The sequence below is a fragment of the Etheostoma cragini genome, chromosome 24 (assembly GCF_013103735.1).
Source record: "Etheostoma cragini isolate CJK2018 chromosome 24, CSU_Ecrag_1.0, whole genome shotgun sequence".
NCBI classification, from domain to species: domain Eukaryota; kingdom Metazoa; phylum Chordata; class Actinopteri; order Perciformes; family Percidae; genus Etheostoma; species Etheostoma cragini.
The window spans coordinates 4,703,204-4,728,770 of NC_048430.1; the positions used below are offsets into that span (position 1 = coordinate 4,703,204).

Consider the following 25,567-nt stretch of genomic DNA (forward strand, 5'->3'; position numbering starts at 1 on the left):
ACAACAGGATAGAGGTTCAATGTCCATGGCTTCATAGCAAGCAGCTCTGCTTGGCAAGCCTGCATCATAGGATATCACCCCAAGGGTAAAAAGCTCAGTAACAGACTACAGTTCAGTCAGGAAGTGGGGGTGTACTGACAGACAAAGTCACCCCTCATGATTCTTTTTATTTATGGTCAGCTCCTGAATGTAGTACACAGTTTATGGACACTTGATATGGATTACTGTCGCAGTGCCTTGAATACATGCCCTTTGAGTTTTTTATATGCTTGATTTTTTTATTCATATTTGAGTCGTATTTTTGTTAAAGTGAGGAGTTTACGTAGGTGTTCTGTGCCAATGGTGTCTATTGAATGCATGCCAGCACACTTGCCATAACAACATCAATTGACATTTTTATAATTTTAATGCAAATGTTGCTGCACTGACATGTTCAATCTTCCGTATCACTTTACATGAACGTGTGCATTTCTGGCACGTCTGCTCTCCATTGCCGTAGAGCATGCTGGGATTGGCTCAAACCCCTGTCATGACCCTGGAGACTAAGATGTGAGTATAGAAAATGGGATGGAAGGGTTGATGGATGGATGTGCATTTCATTCTAAATTCTCCATCAATTAAAGTGACCACAGGTGGATTGAATGATGTAAAGGAGAGCATTTCAATGAGCCTCAAGTCAACTTGTAATGCACTACTGAGTTTAATCAGCAGCTCATGGAAAGCCAAGGATGCCAGATATAATAATGCCCTGGTTGAGAAGAAAAGAACAAATCTTTAAAACATGATCAAATTCCCTTAGTTTGTTAGTGTTACATTCTGTGAAAGTTTAATTGTGAAACTAAATGATTGCTTTTTTAACATTAAAACAATATTTTTTCATTGCATGTCTGGCAGCCACCATGGGTTACGCTACCCTCAGCACATAGCAAAGCCAAGACAGACAATCCTAAACAAGGTTTAGAAGCCAAGGAAGTGAGGAGGAGGAGAGAGAGAAAGTGATTTGTTGCTGTTGTTTTTATTTTCGGGATTCTGATTGGCTAACATGGGCTTGAGCTTCTCGTTACACTACCACCTGCAAGTTTGACATGCTCTTGTTGGCATTGACATTTATGTTGATATTTACACTGCTACGTGTAAATGAACACTTTTCTGAAAACGGACAGCTGTGCATGATGTGCCTTTATGAAAACTGAGAGGTTGAAATTTCCCTTTATGAAAAAAGCTGGCCCCGTCTTAACGTAGCCCAAATGTCCATCTCGCTATGGCATATAAAGGGAGGGAGTAATTTAAGGAACAATAATCAGCTGAGACAATGAACTCACCTGGCACTGCTCTAACGAGCTACACCCACACTTCTCTCCTCTGCAGCTGTTTGCAGACCACGACCACCTCCACACATTGTATTTATATGATAATAGTTCAAATCCAACCGGCGGCTCTTTGCTGCGTGTCAACCCTCATCTCTCTCCCCTTATCCGCTCTATCCACTGTCACTAATAAAGTGATAAAGCCCCCCAAAAATAATAAAATTAAACATGACTTGCTGTTATTATATTGCTTAAGCACAGATTCTGAACACTCCTTCCACCTCTGAAAAATAGTAGCTTATTTCACTTTTGGACCTTCATCTTTTCACCTCTTGCCACATACTATCCTCCAGCAAGCATATCCAACAGCATTATTGTTCTGCATTTCTAACACTCACTTTTCTTTTTTTTCATTAAATGTCAGGAGGAATTAAATGCAAGGAAGAGGTGAAGCTTGAATAACGTAAAATGTGAGACATTAATTGACTGCAGCTTACCACAAAAAAACCTGGTGAAAGTCCTGGATGCATACGAGGGATCAATAATGTTGCACAGAAGAGATGTTCTTTTTTTTTGTTGCAGATATGAATATTAATGACTTGTGGTTGGGGGACGATGCAACTGATTTTTCACAGGACCATTTTATAAAATAATAACAGGGTGAGATCATATGGATTTTTCAGACTGTTCTCTGAAATGCTAATAGATCATCTGCAGTACAATGAGACACATTTGGACCCTCCAATAAGTCTACTTTAGTGCCTGTATTAATGGAGGCAACACATGCTATAATGGCAATAATACGCTGTGTTATTTGGTGCGTCAAAAGCATTATCTGTGTGCCGTTACTGAGTGCTCATGTGTAAAAAGACCTTACCGCTGAGTTTTTGTAATAAGATTTTGATTAACACAACATTATTGTTGCCTGGTGCAAAACTAATTCAGGCGGGGTTCAACATGAATTGTAAATAGTCAGAGGGTTACCAGTGTTTTGTTTAAGTCTCTGTTACCTGTGTGCTTTGTGTGCATGTGTGTATAAACAAAGTAATTTATGTCTGTTTCACCATTGGTTCCCTTTACACCTTTTATGAGGCGTACAATCAGCACCATTGGTCATGCTTCCAGATAATTGCATTGCACGTGGTAACAGTAAGAACATCAGTGGTAGTTTTGCAGCAGCTGCCTCTAAACATGAACATCCATCGTCATTAGAGCGAGGTCTCCATAGCTATACCAAATAAGAGGTACTTATCTCTAATGTAACACAATTTTTCATCATCATTGTGCAAATTCATGCAGCTAGGCCGCGCTCTGTTCACAAAAGACAAAGACGGTGTGCAAAATGCTATAAATATAGACAAACTTGAATGATTGAAGATATTTTATCTCTTTAAGCCCAATTCTTATTCTCAGATATTTGATTTCTTTAATTAAAAACTATTCATATAATTCTCAAGGGTGAATCAAATCAACAAGTATAGGAGGTGAATTTAACTATTTATTTAATTGTATGCATGCAGCTTGCTATGTGTATTTAATTACAAAACACATATTAGAAAAGTTTTTTCTGTTCAATTTTTTTTTTCTTTGCCAGTGCTGTGCCATGTTTTTTGACAATTGTTATATACTTTATTCCCTTTTTCTTTGAGTTGTGGATGTATACTTATCTTCTTAAGTGTATTCAACCGTGTAGCTCTGTTACGAGTTGGGTGCCTTCGTGAACTGTAGTTCGGATGTGATTCCATTTATTTGAAGTCAGTCCCTAAAGTGAAGAATCTTTCTGAACACAGATATGCACTTTGCTAATGTCTCACCTTTAGAGGGGAATATTGCTTATGAGTCTCAAGAGCTACAGAGGATAATTTATCTTCCCTGCTGTGTGTGTGTGTGTGTGTGTGTGTGTGTGTGTGTGTGTGTGTGTGTGTGTGTGTGTGTGTGTGTGTGTGTGTGTGTGTGTGTGTGTGTGTGTCTCTGACAGTCAATTTGCCTTTGTAAGTTTGCATCCCTTAAATGATGTGTGTCTGCATACAAACATATACACATTCATGTATTCATGTTGGTGGTGTATCAGTATTTGTATGAGAGTACTGCACGTGTGTCTGTGTGAGTGTTTTAAACAGACGAGGTTACGTGTGTGTTCTTGCAATGGAGTTTCAGATACATCAATTATGATGGGAAATGGAGGAATTAGAGAGGGTCCTATGTTTCCCCTAGAGAGCAGGAGGAAATGAAAGTCATGCAAAAAAGCAAGGCTGCTGAAAAACCCTGCAGCCATTGTTGTGTGATTAAGGACTAGGTTTGAGCCATCGTGGGGGGGATGAATTATTCACGCAACAGGAAAACAAGCAAACGGTGTTTACACAAGTACATGCACGCACATTGCATATACACCACTTTAACACATTAAGAGCAAATGTAATTCTTTTGGGTGGAGCTCAGGCTGCCGAATTAGTCAACAGACTTTGCACTGCAGAGAGGCTACAGTAATTCCACATGATTGGGATTGTGCAGCATCTATGAAATGGAACTTTATGAATGGTGTCTGAATGAGTTACTTCGGATAACCAAAAATTCAGTTCCAAATATATGTAATATTGCAACTTTTTATTTCATCAGTTACAGCTTCTGTTTATATTCTGTACAGCACTTTAGGCACACAAAAACTAAAGATATAATGGAACATACGTATGTACAAAATATACAGAATAAATAATTAAATCTACTTAAGTAGAAAAGCTACAGAGTGTGTGCTTACATGAACTGTTTCAAAGTTGAATGTTTTCATGAGTATGAAGGGAGAGTAAATTCTGACAATGTCCACAAATTGCAAATGTCAGTCACCAGCAGTCCATTGCTTTTAACATGAGCTGAGAAAACAGAGAAGTTGGCTGAAGTCAGATGGCAGGTTGTCTGCATGGTAAACTCAAGCTTTTGGGTGATGCTGCCCGTCAGTTACCATTCATATGCTAGGAAGTTAATATGCCCCGCCTCTATTGAGTTCAAAACACTTCCAAATCAGCCAATTGGCATTAAGGAAGGAGCAAAGTTCCTAAGTGCTGTTTGAGGATTGTCAGACATACAATTATGACATGAAACACAATCTCACATTCACTCGCGCACACAAACGTGCACTGAAAGATCATAAACATTTGTGGCTCATTTTTTTCTTGCAGACATGAAGAAAAAAAAAAGTTTCAGCAGGACTCCGTTGATTGTCATGCACCATCTTATGGCATTTGATAAGTGCATTGCATTTTTACAATATTACAGTTGTGTTAAATATACTGTACTTTAGGTGCTGTATTTACTGATTGAGACAAAATAAAATCATCCTTTATGAGAATGTCACTAGTGTGTATAAAAATAAATAAAAGGACCCTATGACCCTAACTGTGCAGTGTGTTGGATCGATCAAAATAACTGACAGGAAAATAGCAGCGGAAGCATGCTCCTATCACGGTTTTTCAATGTACAGTTTGCATTTTGCTGACTCTACGGCACAATGAGCATTACGATTGCAGCGTTCCGGCTGGCTTATGTTGACACAGGGTGTAATCAGGTCATACCCAGAGTCAGGATAGACTGATTAAACAGCAACTCCGGGTCAAGTGGTGATTGAAATTCACTCACTTCCTTCCAGGCATCTGCTTTATCCTATCAGGAGGTCAGATGGGGGTGTGTGAGCAATGGGGATCAACTTATTCGGTGTCAGTATGCCATGGAAATTCAATCAATCATCAAAAGCTGATTGAGTGGATTTCAAAAGAGGGTTTCACCCTAGGCCCACACAACACACTGCTTTATCTTCTTGAAGTTACATTTGTCCAAAATAACTCCACCTTTCACCAGCTACATAGCATGTCTGGCAAAGGTAACACCGCCTAAACCAGTTACATTCTGTGCTACAATTAAACCTAAAGTGATGTGCCCATGATATATATTTCACACTGTGGAAAGTACAGGAGGGCCAAGAGGACAAGGCACTTGGTTGAAAACATAATATAGTGTATATTGTTTTATTGTTCTTCTGCTTAAGCTCAGTTAAATGCAGTTTGATGCTCCAGAACCTCCAAGTAGTCTGGCTCCGTATGCAAGTTAGCCTTAAGTTCAAAGTACTCGTTTTGAGTTTGCTCAAGCATGACCTTGCGTGGTCTTGAGTACATTATTGTCTCCATTAGCTTTAGCTCTTCCTGGTGCCCTGGGACCTGCATGTCTACAGCAGACTGAAGCTGGGGCATGTTTTTCCTAAGGTACTCAGTTATTCCAAGCTGCTGCAGCTCCTTTTCCCTCTCCAGGATGTTCCTGTACAAGGAATTGGGGTTCCCGAGAGTGACAAACTCTGCGGGGCACTCTCCAGTCACGGGTCGGAACTTTAAGCCGGGGTTTCCTGTGAGTGGAGACGTGTTCTCCTTCTCCATGATACTCCTGCAGACGTGATGCTTGGCAATGGGTTCCTCAAGGCCGTAATCCAAATCTGCATCATGCTCCTTGTGCTGGGAGCAGTAGGTGGGGTTGCGACAGATCTGCACAATAGGACTATGGGATCTCTCTTCGTACAGAGCGGCGGAACCTGTTCTTTGTGTCAGAGTGTGGTGTGTAGTTTTCTGCCCGTACATGCTGTAATGTAAGTGAATGGGACTACTGCTGCTGTTTTCTCTGGGCTGCTCCTCTGCTGCTTTTTTCTTTGCCCTTCTGCGCCTCCGGTGCACCACAAACACCACCAATCCGGCTGAGCAGAATATAATCATGAGGACAAACATAAGAAGGCTTAGGATGAGCACAGAGAGTGGAACAGTGTTCGTGAGTGAGCTAAACAAACCTTTGTCAGGGCTGTCAGGCCCAAGAGTGGCTGTCACGCTTTCCTCCGAACCTGGGGACATAGGGTGGTAGGTCCCTAACCCGGCACAGAGCATCTCATGACGGAGGCTTCGGAGTTCAGCCTGCATCACTTTCTTTGGTGTGTGACACAAAATGGAGCCCACCACTGTCTCCTTTCTGAGTTTCTCCACCCATTGTTTGAGGCTGAGCAAGTCACAGCTGCAGTCCCAGGGGTTGTCCTCTAAATAAATCTGCTCCAGAGAGTCGAGTTGATCAAGCACGTTGCTTACAGGCAGGTGCATAAGTAGATTTTTCCTCAGGTTTAATTTGGTGAGGGGCACATTGCGGAATATCTGGGCTGGAAGAGAGCTGAGCAAGTTGTTGTTTATTGACAACAGTTTCAGGTTTGGCAGGGGATTAAATGTGCCTGGAGAGATCTCTTTGATAAGGTTGTATTCCAGATACAGGTATTCAAGGTTGTGGAGACCCACGAACATTGTGGAAAACAGTTTTTCAATTCTGTTGCCATTCAAATACAGTTTTTTTAAACTGCCCAAGCTGAGGAAAGTTTCGTTATCAATGTAATCAATTCTATTGTTTGCCAAGTTGAGCAATTCTAAACTATCATATGTAACAAAATCATACTTCAAGAGTTTCTGAATCATGTTTCCTGTCATGACCAGTTTAGTAGGGCTTTGCTGGAGTATTCCGATATCTGATACCTTTTGAATTCCTCTGTCTTGACAATGCATCAAAAACCCAGCCACAGGGTGATTGTGACAAGAACAGTGCTCCACACAAGGACTGCCGGGAATGTGAGACGGTGTCGGTACCTTTGCATCATCTTTGGCGTCGATCAACTTGGGACTCTGAGACACTTTAGATGAGGGAGTAACAACCATATCCAGTGACTTTGATGGCTCCTCCAGGTTAATATCTGCATGGGAAGGGCATAGAACATCCCGTTTGACTTTAGCCAGAATGGTCCCCTTAAGGTGATGTGGTGTGCTGCAGACCACATCCCCGATTGCTGACTGGGCCCTCATGTTCTCCATCCAGATTTTTAGATGCAAAATATCACAGTCACAGACCCAGTCATTGTCTTCCAGGAGAAGTTCCATTATCCGTCCTATGTGCTCCAAAAATCCGACATAAGGCAACGTCTGGAGCTTGTTGCCACGTAAGTCTAGGTGGGTGAGGGGCACAAACCGGAAAATGTTGTTGGGTAAAAACTCGATGGAATTATCATTGAGGATGAGGACCTTGAGGCGGATCAGTTTGTTGAAGGCCCCGGGCTCGATGACCCGAATGAAATTTGTGTCAGCTTGGAGAAACTCCAAATTCACCAGGCCTTGAAAAGTGTCCTCTTTCAGAGTGATGAGGAAATTGCTATTTATATGTAGCTTTTTCAGTGAACCGAGAGTGCTAAAGACCCCTGGTTCCAGCTCTTGAATGCTATTACCCCCAATGTGCAGTGAAAGGGCATTTTTAAGCCCTTCCATTTCCTCGGTGCGGAGCTCAACTAAGTCATTTTTGTAAAGGTTCAGATGGAAGGGCACACCTGATGGGACTTTGATTTGGGAGATTTTGCTGATGTTTCTCTGCTCACAGTTGAGATAAAGAATGCCATCTTTTTCCTCACAGGAGCACAAGGAGTCACAAGACTCACTTATAGAGGATGATGCCTGCGAGGGTTGGATGTCTTGGGATCGGGCCGCGGTGAGAAACAAGCCGATGAAAACGATGCAGGGCAGCATTTCGGTCTGAGATATCTGTAAAGACAAGGTAGAAGCATAGGTAGAAGGGATGGGGAGAGGAAAATAAATCATTAAGTGTACATTGTTTTACAAGTCATGCAGTTTTACACAGATTAAATGTATGACACTGTGAAATGATATTCAGTCCCAGTGATCCAAATGTCATATAAGTTCCATGTGTTACAATACATGACCTTTGGTTGTTATATGTGTCAAAGTGTAACAGCATAAAATTACATTCATGGGTGCATCAAATGCATGACGGGAGTCACACTTATCTAGGACAATAGAGTAATGTTGTAATATTGTAAAAATGCCAAACAGTGTCTACAAGCCAACTATTCTACCCTCCTTTAATTTTGTAAAAATACCACTTTATCTTAATGTATCTTCATAAAATTATCTATATGTGGTCTTTATACGAGTGAGCAATGTTGTGTCCTGGGTGGACTTGAGGAATGGAAGTTAACCAAGTGAAGCAGCTAATGAGAATCCTATTATTTTATATTAATATCATCAGATTTCACAGTATCTACCCGGACAATGCGTTACCAATGACTTAATGCATTTCACAGGGTGAGCGATGACAGTAAGACAGCATCTCTTTCCAGTGACTCACACTGGGATAATGGTACATTTAAAGAAATGACTTTCTCATTTCACTGATTTTTTTGCCCTTTATATTCAGACTCATTTAAACAAAGTGAGTCATAGGAAGGCAGGAGAAAATGCAGTCCATATCAAGGCAACATTTAGCCATTTCAAATAAAGAACTGAAAAATGAATAGTCCTGCCTTTATAGTTTAACCAATTAACTCTCACTCGACTGGACTGAAGGTGAACTATTCACAAACCACACCTATTCAATGAATCCTCAATCTGATTTCTGATACTGTTATTCTGATTGAGTGGTATTCCACTGTTAATCCACACAAGCAAGCTCTTTTGAAGATAATTCAAACTTCATTATAAGCAGGATTTATTGTAAGAGGCGATGCGGAAGAAATGTGATTTTAATGATGAGAGGCCTCATTTGACTAAGATCACAATAGATCAAAGGCTAGATCACTCTTAGGGGATTGGTGGACAAGTATATACATCTTCCCATAATAAAGGATCCCTATCCACTATTCCCTAACAGAATTATTTAAAGAGATAAAGTAGCTTCTGGAAATCTTAATTCTAACAAGACTAGGCATGCCTAGCTCAGTCAATATATGTGCAGAGCAGTGTGTCAGAGACTGAAACCTCTGACTCATGACACTTCTATAAATGGTGCTCAACTTTCTTTTGACATAACTTTCAAAAAGAACTTCCCAAACATTCAGTGAGATTTAGAGCACATTCCTGGTGGTGTTTGCAATTGCCTGTGGCCTAAAGGCAGGCAGTGGAATAAGGAATTCCAGGAAAACACATACAGAATGCAAATCTATCCTTTGTACCTCAATGTATATTAATTGAAATACTTGCTACAGCCTGACTTCAAATATTAAAAGATTTATCAGATTGTTGTCCTTAGTTTGGATTAAAGTTTTTCCAACCCGACACACACAGTGTCCAAGGAGCCCACCAAACCCCTCAACAGAGCTCTCGTCTCCACCTACAAAAGCTGAATTTGAAAGATTCTCTTCAATTCTAACTTCACTCATGCTTCTTCTTTCTTTTTGACCTTTTTTTGCCCATTTCAAAATGCCTCAATACATGTTTGTGATGTTGGCTGAAGTGAAAACTATTGATGAAACCAAGACAGCACTATCTCCACCATATTTGATGTATTCTGAAAAAAACCCCAAGGTCACCCTAAACTTTTCAGCCACAGCAGATCTAGACTCTCACTTCACAAAATATTACAGAGAATACACAATACTATCTAAGGAAATAAAAAAACACTTAAAACACACCCCTTCACAAAAGAAAAATAAATACAAAAATCTTTATATATATATATAACTAACAATGTACCTACCGACTTAAATAAAAGTTCACAAACTAAAATAGTTAATAATAATCCCATTTACTTATTTCTACAGGGAATCACCACAACATCGGAAAGCATACACCAGCAAAATAATTAGTTGCATGTTCCTGCCTCCAGGGATATCCAGTGCTCGGAGTTGGCCTGCACATCAATATGATAACAACAGGGAGATCCGCCTTTACAAAAATCTTTCTAAATGACAAGTAACTCATTGTAAATCATTTAGCAAAACAGGAAAGGAAGAATGTGAAAATTATTTCAGCTTACGCTGTTCAACTATAACCGATTTTTAGTGGTAGTAGCAGTAGTAGTAGTAGTAGGAGTAAACCTTTCACGTCATCTTCATATATTTTACAGTTAGTTTGTTAGTGATATTCAATTTACAGATACTCAAGATAAAGACCTTGAACGGAGGAAAATGTGATATTATTGTTAATGTTAATGTTATCTTATTGCTTAGAACATTTTTGGAAATAGACAAATTCTGACATAAAATGCAGAAAAAGATGCGTGAAATCCCACTTGCATGAACTCCCACTGGCCCAAAACGTGCAGGCATTGATATCTCCCTGATTTGTAAAGCCTCTTTGAAATCACAAAAGAAATCATCTTAAACCAATAGGCAGAAAATGGGGAGATATTGTCTATGAGCTCCAATTATCCTTGTTTATCAATGGAAAACAACATGGTGAATTATAAGGAAACGCACAAATCTAATTTGTCAAACCTATTAAATATGCATTATTTAGTGATAACATTCAGAAAATGGCCACACAACATATCCTCCGAGAATAGATTTGCCCATTTTCATTTACATTAGTTATCTGTATTTGTATCTGTATTATAAGTCTGGCGGTGGTCATGGTATCCAAGGCGCTCACCTCTGTGACCCTGATGGCTCGTAAGACAATGTGAAATGAAACAGATTATTAAAAGATGCTATCGCATACTGCATGATAACACTGTAGAGGGCAGATATGGAAAAGATTAGCATAGTGCACTTTTTCTTCTGTATTTCAAACAGACTTCTCTAACTGATCCCTTTTCCAGGTAATCAATGTTGCATGGAACTCAGCGTGACGGGCACGAGAGATGAAACGCTCTTCCGGTGCTGCTCTCTTTTTCAAAATTCAAATGTGCATCTCTTGCTGTTCAGACAATTCAATTAAAGATTTACTGAAGCCCTATGAGAACTCCCCTCCTGCATGTGGGAAGCCAACTCATTGTCCGACATCAAATGATATAAGTTAGAAAGAAAAAAAAAGTACAGAGCTGAGGAAGGAAAGTGGAGAAGAAAATCTGTTGATGGAATATTTCTCACACATTGAGGCTTCCTACAGGCACTTTAATGTACACCATTAGGCTATGGTCACTTACAGAACCATAAATAGCATGTTTACACTTTATTCAAGCAAGCTATATTGTTCCAGTGCAGTGAAGTACTCCATAATATCATACAAGTCCAATGCCTCCTCATGGATATAATAATAATAATAATCATGCCACAGCAAAAGGCTTTTATGTGGGTTCCTAGCAGCCCTCACAAAGATAAGTGATGAATACACGTTTATATGGCCACAGAATGCTCTAAGCCACTGCTGTTTTTTCATGACGATCAGATTTAATTATATTAACGGATGATCAATGCACATAAGATACCCACTGTTGCTAAGACGATGGCTGATATCAACATCCAACAGACTCAGCTGCAGAATATCACACGCAGTGGCGTAACAATGCTGTGTACATCACTGACAATGATGTTCAAGTTCATGTTTTAGACTTAATTGCTCCATCCTTTTGTCTTTTACGTCAATCACAGGAAGGATTAGCTACAAGACAGCAGAGCTGTTGCTAGTAAAGACTTTGCTCATGAACACTTCAGTAAAGCAGCCAACATAAAGGGAAGAAAGTTTGGTTCCCGACCCTGGCTCCATGATGCCGCACCATACTACATGACCAACTTCATTATTCTTTTCTACTTTATTTTCTTTCTTGGTACTCTACCAGTGTACCGCCAACATCCATAATTAAGCTTGAGACATTAGATCTATCCGTCTATGTAAAGTGAATAAGCAATGGAGCTACATATATTGCCATAGGTTTTGCTGGTGAGTCCAACGCACAGCAACATCAAGATTCTAAAAATCACAATTATGTTGATACTGAGAACCATATGTTGCAAAATATTGTTCTATCCGGTCTATCCTGTTTTCAATAGGAACGCTCACATTCCGAGTTGGACACAATTCATTGAAGACAATGGTATTCACTGTACGTTTGGAAAACCAGGGGTCACACTGAGCATGTCATAGATGTACTGAAAAGCACCAAGCACATGTAACCTTGCTTTTTATTGATTTTGCATGCTTCATGCACCAAGCGGTTGGAGCATTTCAGAAACAGGTATTCTCATCTTCCAAACATGATTCATTCAAGTCAGCTCATCCATGAAAATACCCATATGTAGAGCATAAATACAATACAATAAATACACTATACAGTACAATACTATACATGAATACAGTAATGTAAACACTTGTAAAATGTATGTTTAAAGTGCTTGTTGTGCTGTCTGATAGTCTGAGGTATAAATGAGAAAGCATACCGCGTAGTTCGTGTCACAGGAGGTCTTAGCCTATCACTACGCTACATAACCTGACAGTCAAATAATCATGGAGCGGGTGACCCGGTCCCTCATTGTTTTCTGTGTCATTTTTACCAGACTATTGTCATATACCTGATCCACTGTATTCCCACTTTCCCAGCCCTTTTAGTCACTCTATGAACCCTGGCCTTCTCAGGTACCCCAGCATTCCCTCCCACCCCACCACATAGTAACTCCAAACACTACATACGACGGGAAGGATTGCAACTTCCTTATACAGTAGACCATGTAGGTCTGTCATTAAAAACAATGCCCAAATACTTGCATGTGTTCACTCTATTTCTACCCCTTTTGATTTCCACTGCCTCAGCTGTGATCTTATTTCTCCAGTAATCTATGACTAATTATTTAGTTTTCTAAACGTTGAGTTCCAGGAAATGTGTATCGCAATAATCAAAGGCTTTTATCTCATTTTGATAGTAGCTATAGTCATCATTTTGATTAACCTGATGAGCGCTGTATCATCAGCAAATTTAACTTGACAGCTTGCCTGCTGTTGACAGTAGTCTGCCGTGTAAATTGTAAAAAAAAAAGCTGATAAAACAGTTCCCTGAGGCAAACCTGTGTTTGTATATGATATTGTCTGACTTACCTTTTGAGTTTGGCTTAACAAATTAAGACCTGTTTTTTAATAAATTTAGAATGAAAGAGATAAAAACACCTTGAACCTTCATCATCAAAAGCTTATTTACAAGGATGTGTGGTTGTAATTCTCACACACTGTCAGCCTACAGCCAGATGAGCATAGACACCGTCCAATTTACAGACAAAAGCATCCTCTGCCCCTCTCCCTTTCTAATAAGCAAATTACCAGGGGTTAAGATACTGCTCCACATGGGGCTTTGGACTATTCAACACGATTTCTCACATACTTTCATAGCTATGGAGGTTAGAGCCACTGGTCTTAGGCTTTGTTTTTAGGTTCTGTTATAATGCAAGATTGTTTCCATAAATCAAATAAAGGTAACACTTTATGAGAGAAACAATAATTAAAAGTATTTGAAAAAAATGTTTGCCAACTGAAAAGCACATCCATTGGCAGTGAATTGACACAATATAGACACAATATGTAACAACACAATGTGAACCTAGATATGCACCGTGCACCCTATCCAGTTGATAGTTTAGAGCATTATTTTTAGATAATATGAACACTGCTCTTGTCATGTTCTGTCCTCGTCACTGTCAAAGTAAGAAAAGCATGCTAGAGCTACAAATAGCCCACAAGGCAGGAGCCTAATTCTTTTTTCTGTAGCGTGAGGAAACTTTATGTGAAATATGAAAAGCTTGTTATCCCTTGTGACACCCAACAGATAAAGCCATTCTCCCAACTTCATCAAGAATAAAAAAAATGTCACTATATGTGTGTGTTTTAAAAAATATTGAGTGCATATCTGGATCCTTCAGAATTTTCTTGGTTTTCACAACCACCTCATTTCAAAACAATTTATGACCTCAGTCCTCCTCATTGACAGGCTACCTGCAGTTATAGTGATTTATGGATCTTGACAACAGGGAGGTTAAAGGAGTCCATTTTAATTCTAAGGTTCCCTGAATGAACCACATACATAGTATATACTATACTGGCGCATCATCTACATGTCCAACATGTTAATGTAATCTGTACTAGGTAACATGGACCAAACCCTATGGTGGTGAATTCTAAGCAGGTGAAAACCGCTCTTTAACTGACTATTATTTGTGTCATTAGTGCAACTTTTGTAGGAAGCAACCTATCTGTGCTCAATATCTTTATGGTCTCTACCAAAATAAAAAAACAGGTATATTTAAACCTCTCCGGTCAAAAAATAATTATTTAGATTATTTTTGTAATAGAAAACAATGACAGTTTGTATGGTTCTGCTCACAGCCAATCATCACAATCCTTTTTTGCCAACTATTACAGCAGGATTTCTCACAAATGACTGCTTCCATACACATGATGGGTATTGAATGAAGTAGAGTATCAGCAGCACTTTAAGAGTACAATCATTGGTAATGACATTACTTTTAAACGATACGCATCCCTCCTCTTACCACGGGGGTATTGTGGAGTTATACACAATTTCAATACACATTGATCACCACTTGCAGCTTGAGGAAACTCTATTTTACTATATTACTTCAAAATACTATCGTGTCCAGCAGACCAACTGGACCAAACTGGTGTGTCTTTAAACTATTAGCTGTAGTAACCCATAGTTCCTCCACCAACTGCTCTATCATGCAGAAACAAAGCATCTCTTGGCTGTGCTGCTGCAGAAACGGCCTTGGTCTCGACCAGGGAAGCAAGAATCATGCCGCGTGCTCTATTTCCTGCTACAAGGGTTGCATCTTTAGAATCGTCATCAGTGGGCTGTTAGAAACCTACATCAGCTGTGTGCTTTTGCATGTCATCCAGCAGTTCTAACAGCTGGCAGCAGATCATATGGCAAGATATAAGCAGCAAGGCATCATATACTGAACTGCTTCACACATAGAAACCTCATGCATCCACATGGAATTAACCAATACATTGTTTACTGAAAATCCTGTTCTTTTATTGTCCACAGCTGGTGGGCCTTTATTTCTGATAGCGAACAAATGCATGATAGAACTAATAATAGAATCACAAAGACCGCACAGGAAGGGGAAGGGGAGGGGGGTGGTCCTGCTCCCCTAGCAAGCGTGATTTAGCAGGCTTGCATTTCAAATGGTCTGTTTAACTAATGCGCAGTAATTAGTTCTCCAGAAATGAGCATGGAGATTACGCCAGTGTATTGTGGCATGAAGGTACATTTTGTAAGGAAAGACATCTGCGGCAAAAATATGTACGTAATCTGTTTACATTATTGTCCCTTAAGGGATACATTGTACATAAATTCACATTCACACACACATTTTTATTTATATATATATATATATATATATATATATATATATACATACATATACTGTACATACATTGTTGCTCTTGATTATTGACTGTCATATTATTTAGTAGTAATTATTGATTGTGTATAGTTGAGTTAAATAGCTGTTAAATATCGATTGGATTTCATGTGCAACTTTAAGTTATGGTGTCCTCCATAATCGTCCGGAGTGTCTTTGTCTTTATCTGTTCTCATCCGTTTGAATTGGCCATTTAAAATAAGTATCGATCTTCTGTAAAAAAAGGCTGTGGGGTAACGGTAATGTCAGGCTTATGATTCACTCCATAATTAGGCTTAGATCTGCTGTCTGATACGCAAACTTCAGACTCAAAGGCGTCATACTTTACAACAACATAAAGGGCACCACCTTCAACATCATGTAGTGGCTGGACAGCCGAAGTTAATTAAACTATGGCTTATGTTGTCAGAATCAGAAGTAGAATCAAAAATACTTTATTGATCCCCGAAGGGAAATTCTGTGTCGTTGTGTGTGTAATTTTGTGAACAGACCTTTTTTCTTCCATTTTTATAACTAACCAATACAAAAAATTGTGATTGAATTGTAAAAATACAGAACCCTTTACAAATTATTATAAACTAATTACTAAAAAGTACTGTAAAGTCATACAGTAAGCCTTTTTTATGACCACATCTGCCAGTGGATGTATTCATTAGTACCAGATGAATGGCATTTGGTTTTAGTCAAGAAGAGAATATTTTGAATTTAAACAAAGAAATTGTGCATGGTATTTGTGGAATATGCTTTTTTGTATTTTACTGATGGTTACAGTGTCATCTTCAGTGCTCTTACTGTCATAAGTGATTCTGCACATTTTGGCAAGAAGCTTCACATTTTGGAATTTTAATAGAGTTGATATATTTAAGAGTGTTGAGCTCATGCACGTCCATGAGAAGAATGAAAGTAATAGCAAAACAATATCCTAAACAAAAGAATGCTTCCCAGACTTTAAGCACTGTTGATTAGCTTTCAGTTTACCTAGCAAAGTCTTATATTTAATGTTCCCTTAGCTTGTAAGGTGATGAAAAAGTCAACAGGAGAGACAATTAACACAGCCTCTTACTGTTTGGGAAATCCCCACTGGCAAGCTTTACCTTTCATTGAAAATCACAGTTTGCAGCGTTTTTATTACAGAAACGTTCCCTGGAATAATTCCAGACAAAGGAACTGCTGACTGGCTTTGGTAAAAGCTCGCTCTGCGAAGTACGTCATCCAGATCGTTGGTCTAATTGGTTGAAGGACTATCCAATTGAGTACAGAGTCAATTAAACTATGCCACGCCTCTCTTGCAGAAAAATGTAGAGCAAACTCCCCAGACCAATACTCAATCTCAAATCTATTGAGCTTGGCTTGGTCTGGTGATTGCCAGACTACCCTCCCCGGTTTCATCACTACACCCTCTACGATTTAGTACTGTGCTTTAAAAGGGATCTTTTTAAGTTGCTTTATGTTGCACAGCCTGTGGAACAAACCTCCACTCAGATGACACCCGGAGCAGACTGATGCACAAACTATAAAAAGCCAGCCTATGTATGACAAATGGAAATAACAAGACTGGCTGGAACTGCCAGTATCAGAAAGTGCAGACGGAGCGTTTGGGTTGATGGTTAGAAAATATTTCACAGAGGACTGGGACATAGCTCCTCTATGTCCCTCAGCAAGATATGCTGGTTAGAAGATAGAAGAATGGATGTCAAGTCTGTACAAGTAATGCATAACCCATACAAAGGTTAGAGCCAGACCGCTTTAAGTTTCATACCTCAAGTTTGTATTTTCATACATTTTCTTTATCAGAACGTTAAGATATTTGGATATCCCTCTGCTCTGTTATGAAACAAACATGTTGATTTTTTATCTGTATTATCATGTAATTTTAGTGAGAATTCATAAATAACTACAAATAACTAATGTTAGGGAAATCTTTTTGTTTTGATACACATTTCTGAATATATTTTTTAAAATACATTGGCCATAATACTGGAATACCGGATTTTTTAATTACCAAATATGTGCATTGATATCTACACTACTTAACTTTCACAAAACAGGTGCGGCAAATGAGATTAAAAACAACCCCCCTAGATAAAGGCATAATTTTTACTTGTAGGTTTAATAAGTGACTAGAGTGCACCTAAAGGAACAGCTTTAACACAGATTTTATTCAAGGTAACGTGTTTTTTTTTTTTAGATCAGGTACAGTGGCTGAGTTAATTGAGTGTCTTATGACTTGACAACGGCAGAGACCAGAGCTGACCTGCATCGTCTCCCTAAAAACAAGACCTTTCACGACCAATTAAGCAGGAATGCCACAGCGGTCAGTTAGAGAAGCTGGATGGCATTCTAAAGCTCCTGTTTAAACCTGTTTCAAAGCTTTGAAGTTCAATTTTAAAAAGTCTCACCCTTTTAATCCCCTGTTTGTATTTGGGATGGATTACTGGCACGCACCTTAAAATGATTAGAATCCTAACATAAACTGAAAGCATTTACAGACAACACAGCACATACCACACGTCTGGGGTAAGCCATGTGTGCATATCACACGTGACATTGACGCAAGAGAAGGGAGTGTTGCATTTCAAACACAGGCTGTTTATTGTCCTAAATAATCTTCTCACTGAGCATTTCATCAGAACACTTACCACAGCCCATCATATTTAATGTACCACTTTCCAAATGGCAAATTTTCCAATAACACATTCAGCAAGACAGGCCGACCGATGGCAGATGGATAGGCTCAGCACCTGTCAGGGATGTCTTTTTCTTTTTAAGAAGACGTCAAAACTGAGTTGCGTTGTGTTCACCATTTCTGTAAAATGTGCCTTTAAAAACATTTATCTGTATCGCAACTTTTAAAGAAAAATCATGCATATGTTGTTTTAAAAAACATTGTAAATGCTGTTCCTATATTTGGACGGAGGCTCCTCACATATGAAAGTAAGGAACACCAGTGCTCCGAGTTGAACAATCTAATCTGGAGCCCAGAAGGACTATATCTACTTGACAGACTGCAATAAGAGAGCCACTGGCCTGAAGCTTCCACCTCCTACAGTATACAGTATAGTGTACGTCGAACAGGAGGTGTTCCAAGAAGGGCTTTTCAGTATAAGAAGCTGTTTTCTTCCAGGTGTTTTGAGATAACACCCTCGAGGAGTGAGTAAGCACAAACAGGAAAGACCTAGTTTTAATAACACTAAATAGAATAACTTTATTCAAAACTATCATTCAAAACAATTCAAATACCATGTCTGACAACTACACAGGAAGCCATTACAGGAGTGTTTTTCAAAGAATGAGTCCTACCTGCTAATTTACTCAAATATAAAACAAGCCACACCTTCATGCAACTCATTAAGCAGATAATGCCAATGAACTGGCTGAGCAGCCCTTTTTTACACTTGGAGACCCCCGACCAACAGTTGCATGCATCATAATACTTAGTCAGGCTGCTTTTGCTTGGGGGCTGGAACACAGAATGAGAGGGAGACTAAGACGGCGAATCCGAGAAAGTGAGACTTGTTGCGTCCAGCTAGGGGTTGTTTAATTTCAGCCTGACATGGGATACCAGATTAGAGCCCCGTGCGCTCTATTGCTTTGGCGTGCATGCGTGCGAGTGTGTGTTTTTGTGCCCGTGCACGTCTCCCTGCCTTGTTTATGTACAAGGTCTGACCGTCCATCAACTTCCCCGGAGCGCCCTGCAGTGTTCTCAGGCACCAATTATGGTGGGACTTGTCCCTTTCTCTTCTGTATTGGAAGTGATGTGGCTTGCCCTACAGGGTCGACACCACCACTACACCCACATATCTGCAGACATTCTGCCAGCGCCCGCGGCCCCTCCATCGCAAACCTGGAGAAATGATAATTATGACATCCGCCCACTCAAGAGGTAAGGGATAGTTCAACTCCCTTGCCCCTTGTTCCAGCTCTTTTTTTTTTTGACTGATTCAATATTCTGTGGGCTCGCGCTGCCTACTCTCTCCGTGTCATGAAGAGGCAGAAGCTCTCCAATATATCTGCAGGCTCACTCTGACTGAAAGTATTGTACTTTAATAAAGTTTGTCAATGCCCCCTTTCCCTGCTCTATCCCCTCAGCTCATTCTCTTAAAACTGCAGACCACTCTCACTTGTCAGACCAGTTTTCATTTGCCCGTTTCACAGAGTACAACAACACCGATTCAAACACACATTTGTGTATCCCTTCATTGCAAGCCATTTGTTCAATAGGGGTCTGATCAATGTTTGATGATTGGTATTGAGCCATTGGTCCTTTAAAGCAGGAGAAATGCATTGATTCAAAAAATCCAAAGACTTATTATCAACAACAGAATATTGGGGAAAACAACATTAAGCTCAAGCAGTTCATACAGGTATGTCATGGGGCGCTTATAACTAAGCTATTACATTATGCACCAATGATTTATCCAAGCACAAAGTTGGGACCGAAACTCTATCATGCAATTTACAATTTATGGCTTATTAGTCACGTCTTCCTTTCATCAATTTGCACTTCTCATCATCACATAAAAGAAAAATTAAGCTTGAGTGCAGTGTCTTTCATCAATCGTGAATATGGCCAGGGATGTATGCGTCATGTTCACAGTGCTGTATAACGCCTAATGAGTTTAAATGATATTAACAGACACAATGTTTCTAATAAAACGCTCCTCTCTGATTGGCTGAGGTCCGTTAGAAGTCATGATGCAGTCCCCATTAACAAGCCACTGACAGTAATTATATATATATCCATACGTCAATACTAGCTATGGCTAAATTACACAAATAAAGAACCATAGAATAATAACTTTTGGGCCTTAGATTATGTACTTAAGCAGAGGTATAATGCCGCAAAGAAAAATAGAGCCACTTAAGGCTCCATGGATTTTCATTAGGTAGGTAAGGAAAAGAAGTGTATATGCACGGCGCCAGTCTTGATTACCATCCGCCTGCACAGTGCCGTAGGATACAGTAGCGTGTGGCACATAGCCAGGTGTGCTGGAGGTACTCATGGCTACCTTCCTGTCAAGCCCAGACACATTTGTGCAGCACCTTCTCTCCTTTTCAAACTATGCTATAGTATGTTTTCTGTAAACGTCGGTCCACTTACAGCCCTGTGCATTTCATAGTGCTTTATTATGGTGTGGGACGCTGCTGTGTAACATACTGGAGCTAGTTGGAACCTGCCCATGATTGACACCTGGATTCCTTGCTACCTAGGCTATTTCATAACACAGCAGAAGGACAGCTTCCGTAAAGCCCACCTGGACACCAAAAAGTAAAAGCACATTACATTGAAACGTTTTAAGATATATGTACATAAAATACGTCAAGTGACTGGGATTCGTGGCTTACCGTCTAAAAGTGATTGAAACAGGGGAAGGTTATTCCAAATGTCACCGTGCTCAGTCCATCAGTAGCCTATTCGGGGAACCGACGCATTGGAGAGGTGCAAACCTCCACAACAATTTCTCCCCGGTGCTTAAAAACAAGCTGACACACGAAAAAACTTCACAGGGTCCGTCAGTCCACACTTGTCCTCTCTGCTCCACAGTCTTTCTTCAGTCTGACAAGGCTGTCACACAAGGGCTACTAATTATTCCTTTGCGCGAGGAGCTCGCGGTGAGGTTTCACTCCGGTCCCGGGATGATTGAGTGTCGCCCTCCTCTTCCTCCCGCAGCCAGCCAGCCAGCCTCCCCACACTTAATTAGGATTAAGTTGCAAGTTCGAACCACGAAAGCCTAACACTGTTGTGATTGAATAATACTTCTTTCTTCTTTTACAGTCCACTATAAATGATGAAAGCGCTAACCATGTCCTGCTCTCGCGCCGCGCAGCGCGCTCTGTGTAGTTAACCAATCTGCGCTATTTTGGAGTCTCTCCGTAATTTGCATGCTGTATAGGTGGACTACAGACACGAGAATATGCGTCAAGTCAGGCACGATATATAGAAGCATTTCTGGTGGTGCCTTTCACAAGAAAAGCCAAAAAATATACGGACAATTTATTGATTTTTTTATATCACTATGGTGGTCAATTTTACACTATTTCCCAAATAAGCATAAGCCATTATAGACGAAACATAGCCACGTATATAATGTATCTCCATATTTAATGATTGAGAAAAAAAATCGGTTTCATCTCTCTCCTAACTAAATTCCAGGAATGTATATAGCAGGGAACACCACCCAACTTCCGGTATTTCCATGTCTATATCTGGTCATGCTTCACACTTGTGGGGAAGCTCTGTAGCAGTCATACAGGGCTCCTCCTCTTGGAGGTTCTTACTATAGCTTCCAAGGAAAAGGAAAAACTTGCATAGATGGGCTTTAAATAGCCTAGCTGCAGCACCTTGCCTAAAAGATTAAATGTAGTATATATTTTAGGCATGTACTGATCAAATCACATATCTATTTAGCTAAGAAACACTCTCTTAAATTGATCAATTTACAATAATCACAAAAGTATACTAAATTGAATTTATATAGCGCTTTTCAAAATGGACTCATTCCTTATGAGAGAGGAAATAAGGCAATTTATTTGGAGAGATTCCAGTTGCTAAAAGACGGTCTTTGCGTTTTTCCACTGCATGGTACCTGCTCGACTCGTCTCAACTCTACTTGCTTTTTTTGGTTTTCCATTAAGAAAAAAATTCCCTGGTGCCTGCTAACAGTTACTTTTTTTAGTAAAGCCTCAGTCGAGGATCCAAATGAGCTGACGCGATAACAAAAGGTGAGATGAAAACCTGCAGACTACTGATTGGTCGGTGTCATTGACAGTGACAGACGGGGGGATGTGCCCTGAACAAAGCCGCCGTGTTTATGTAAAGGCTTTTTTTTTTAACCGCCTCCAGCTTCTTTTAAAAACTAAATTTATCAAAAGCGACACACCTTCGTTCTGTTTTTTGTGTGTGGGTGTGTGTCACGTTGTATCACTTGTCGCTATGACCGTCAGCCATGCTCATGCACAAGGTGGTACTAAGCTGCAACGGAAAGAGGAGGACGGGGCACCCGGTGTCGAGTCGAGCAGGTACCATTAATAGAAAAACGCCATTTGTGTTGGATCAGCACGGACACACAAAGATTGCACACCTCCCATTATGCAGTAAACTTGGGTTCAAGCTGTGTCTTTGAACAAGACACTGAAGTAAAAACAGATCCAGCTAAGTTGTAATATGGTTAAGCCTGACCTCTGACCTCCCTATGGCGCGGGAACTGATATTAAGTATGCAATAATTTCAGCTTATGCATCTTTTTGATGAGAAAAAAGGCAACCTGTTTTGATATATCAAAAGCCAGGGCCACAACTGATTCATGTGCATCTGAACCCCGGCTGTAATTCTCTGGAGCTTACTGGTTGATCACTTTCAGATGGGCCGGGAATGTCTCCCTCATGGTGTGCTGTTGTGCGTCTCCCCGTAAAGCCAAGTGAGTTTGTCACAGGATTAGAGTAAATTCACCTCCCATCTGGAACATCAGAGTGGTGCAAGCCCTCACCAGGCGGTGACCCAACCCAGATAGAGCTCCTCAAAGGATGTTGTCGGTGGATTGAGGAAGCAGAAGTGAAAAATCACAACCTTGAAAACACTTGAGAGCTTGTAATGGAGCCCTTGGCAGTTATTGCAGAAACACACAAAAAAAACTTGGCTAATGTATCACTTACTAATTCATTAACACAACCTGGTAAACTCTGTTTTGTGTGCAGATTGCAAGAATTCAGAGACAAAATGGATATTTGACAGGGCCTGCTACTAATGGCGGTGATACTGTTTTAACAGCAAGCGCTGTGTATTTGAAATGGCTTCGCAATGTAACTCTTCCAATAACTCCCCCACCTCGTGTCTCGCTCTCTTTCAGAGAAATTATAAGGTATTCTTTCAGTGGCGCCTTGTTAAAAAAATACTCTATACCTACTTTCTACTGTGGATTTCCTGTTAATAAAAGCCACAAAGTAACTTTGTCAGTAAGTTCTTTATGTGCTGTTCCTAAGCAGACCAGGTGCTTTCACACTTAACAAATAAAACATGGAGATAAGATGCATGTATTGCTTTGTATTTGCCTTTGTGGACTGGGGCTAGGACCAAACTGGGTGTAGTTGTAGCTGTCATCTCAATTATGTATTGCCTTGTTTACTGATCTGTTATTTGATCTGGGAATGAGGTGCTTTTTTTGTCCTAAACAAATTAAATATTAAATATTATCCCTGGCACGGACAGATGGGACATCAATAGACACGGAGCTTCATGCAAATCCCTGTTCGGGTGATATAAATGGTGTTAGATTTCAGTGGAAGTTGGGAGAAGAGTCCGTGCATATCGACGCTGGAAAAAACAAGAATAACTTTATTCAAAACTATCATTCAAAACAATTCAAATGCCATGTCAGACTTTGAGTTACACATTTCACACTGCGACTCAATAGCAGAACGTTGAACAGACAGTGGGTGGACAAAATAAGACAAACACCTTACATTGCAATAATGGCACTATAGGTAATATGAATCTGGTGTAGCTCACAATGTTTGACTTTGACGACTTTTAATGCAGACAGATGCTATTTATCAAAGCTGTATTCCGTGTATGTAGTTTGCAGTTGTTGCAAGCCAATATCCTGTAAGTTTCTCTCAGCACATTGCTGAATTTCTATTGTGACAACAGTGTCTGCGTTTGGGATGTGTCATTAAGAGTTTGCCTTTTACATAATCTTGCAGCGTTTGCACAGCAGCAACTCAAGCAGCAAACTTTTGAAAGCAATTAGTTGTACAGTGGTTCTAGTTAAGGCTGCCAGTGCTGATGCCGACGCCGGATTCATTCTATTTATGAGAGCTGTTTTTTTATGTTTGTTTTTTACCATGGGACCCCTTAGATTTCCCTGCTGTAGTTGGAAGGCTTTAAGATACTGAGCCAAGTGCCCTAGGCTGCAATGCATGCATCTGGGTTTAACATTTTGTACACTGAACACCATCATTAATACCAAACGCGAATTGAAAAGTAGGGTGACACTCAAAGGAACCGTCGGTTGGCAACTGTTCAAACACAGCTGTCCTATTTTTATTATAATCATCATATACTCAACAGCAAAATAGCTTTGCTGCATTCACAATTTGATCCCATGTCTGCGCTTTAAGGCTCCATCAGGAATGAGTGTGATGTTATATACTGTACCTCTCGGTTACCTCTATGCATTTAAAATAATACAGAGGCAATTTTATCAACACAATCACATGCCTCCTACACGCCTGAGCAGCAGATGTAAGTATTTGAGTAAATATGCAAGAGTACCTGGAAATGTGCAAGAGGCTAAATTAGCAACTGCAACAGCAAGGCTATTCTCATGTTGGACGTGGGTTGATAATCTGTTGTTGAAAACTAAAATTGTTTCATTTGGAGACTTTTCAATTTACAACAAGGCTATCCAAATTCTCTTATACATTGAGTTTTGTTAGTTTCTTAGTTACAACTGCTCTTATGCATAATGTAAGAGCTCTCGAGCTGCAGTTTTCTGAGGCAACCCTTGTATTTTCTGAAAGTTGAGTGTCTTCTGTGGAAAGTTTCTTTGCTAAACTGAGTTTTTTTTTTTTTTTTTAAACACATACTGTTTTGCATAATGGATCTGTAACAATATGAACAATTATCATCAATGCATTCCACAGCTGTTTGTATTTTCTACCAAGGTCATGTTCCATGCTCCACATTAGGAAACACAAACACGTCAATGTTTTCTTGGCTATGTATGGACCTGAAGCCATACAGATTTTGAAATTTTCATGCTCATACTTTTAGTACCTCTGATGTCACTATCTCTCATCTTCACAAAAGTAGTGGGGTACGCAAGAAGCCAAAGGAGTAAAACACTGCTGCGTGATGACATTCGAAAGACAGGGGAACTTTTGCTCATGCTGAAATGAGATTCTCTTCCCAAATAATGAAAGATCCACTTGTGTGTGTGTGCATGTTTTTTTCGTCTTGGCCCAAGGAGCTAGCCCACCCACAGTCCTATGCTGCACGATGTGTGTGCTGCAGTCTGAGATGTTTCACATGCTCTGCATCAGGGACTCCTATAAAAAAAATGTGTCTTGCCAGGACCCAGGACTGGGTAAATTTAGTCTCGCTGCTGCT

General features: G+C 39.9%; 1 protein-coding gene across 1 annotated transcript; it reads right to left on the reverse strand.

Moving 5' to 3' along the window:
* Nucleotides 1-3,896: 3,896 nt before the first annotated feature.
* slitrk6 (SLIT and NTRK-like family, member 6) lies at nt 3,897-21,375 on the reverse strand. Its single transcript, XM_034864750.1, has 2 exons — nt 20,806-21,375; nt 3,897-7,897 (listed from the first exon to the last, which is right to left on the reverse strand). Exon 2 carries the CDS (start codon nt 7,880-7,882, stop codon nt 5,345-5,347), a length of 2,538 nt encoding a protein of 845 aa, XP_034720641.1. The 5' UTR covers nt 7,883-7,897; nt 20,806-21,375; the 3' UTR covers nt 3,897-5,344.
* Nucleotides 21,376-25,567: the final 4,192 nt, after the last annotated feature.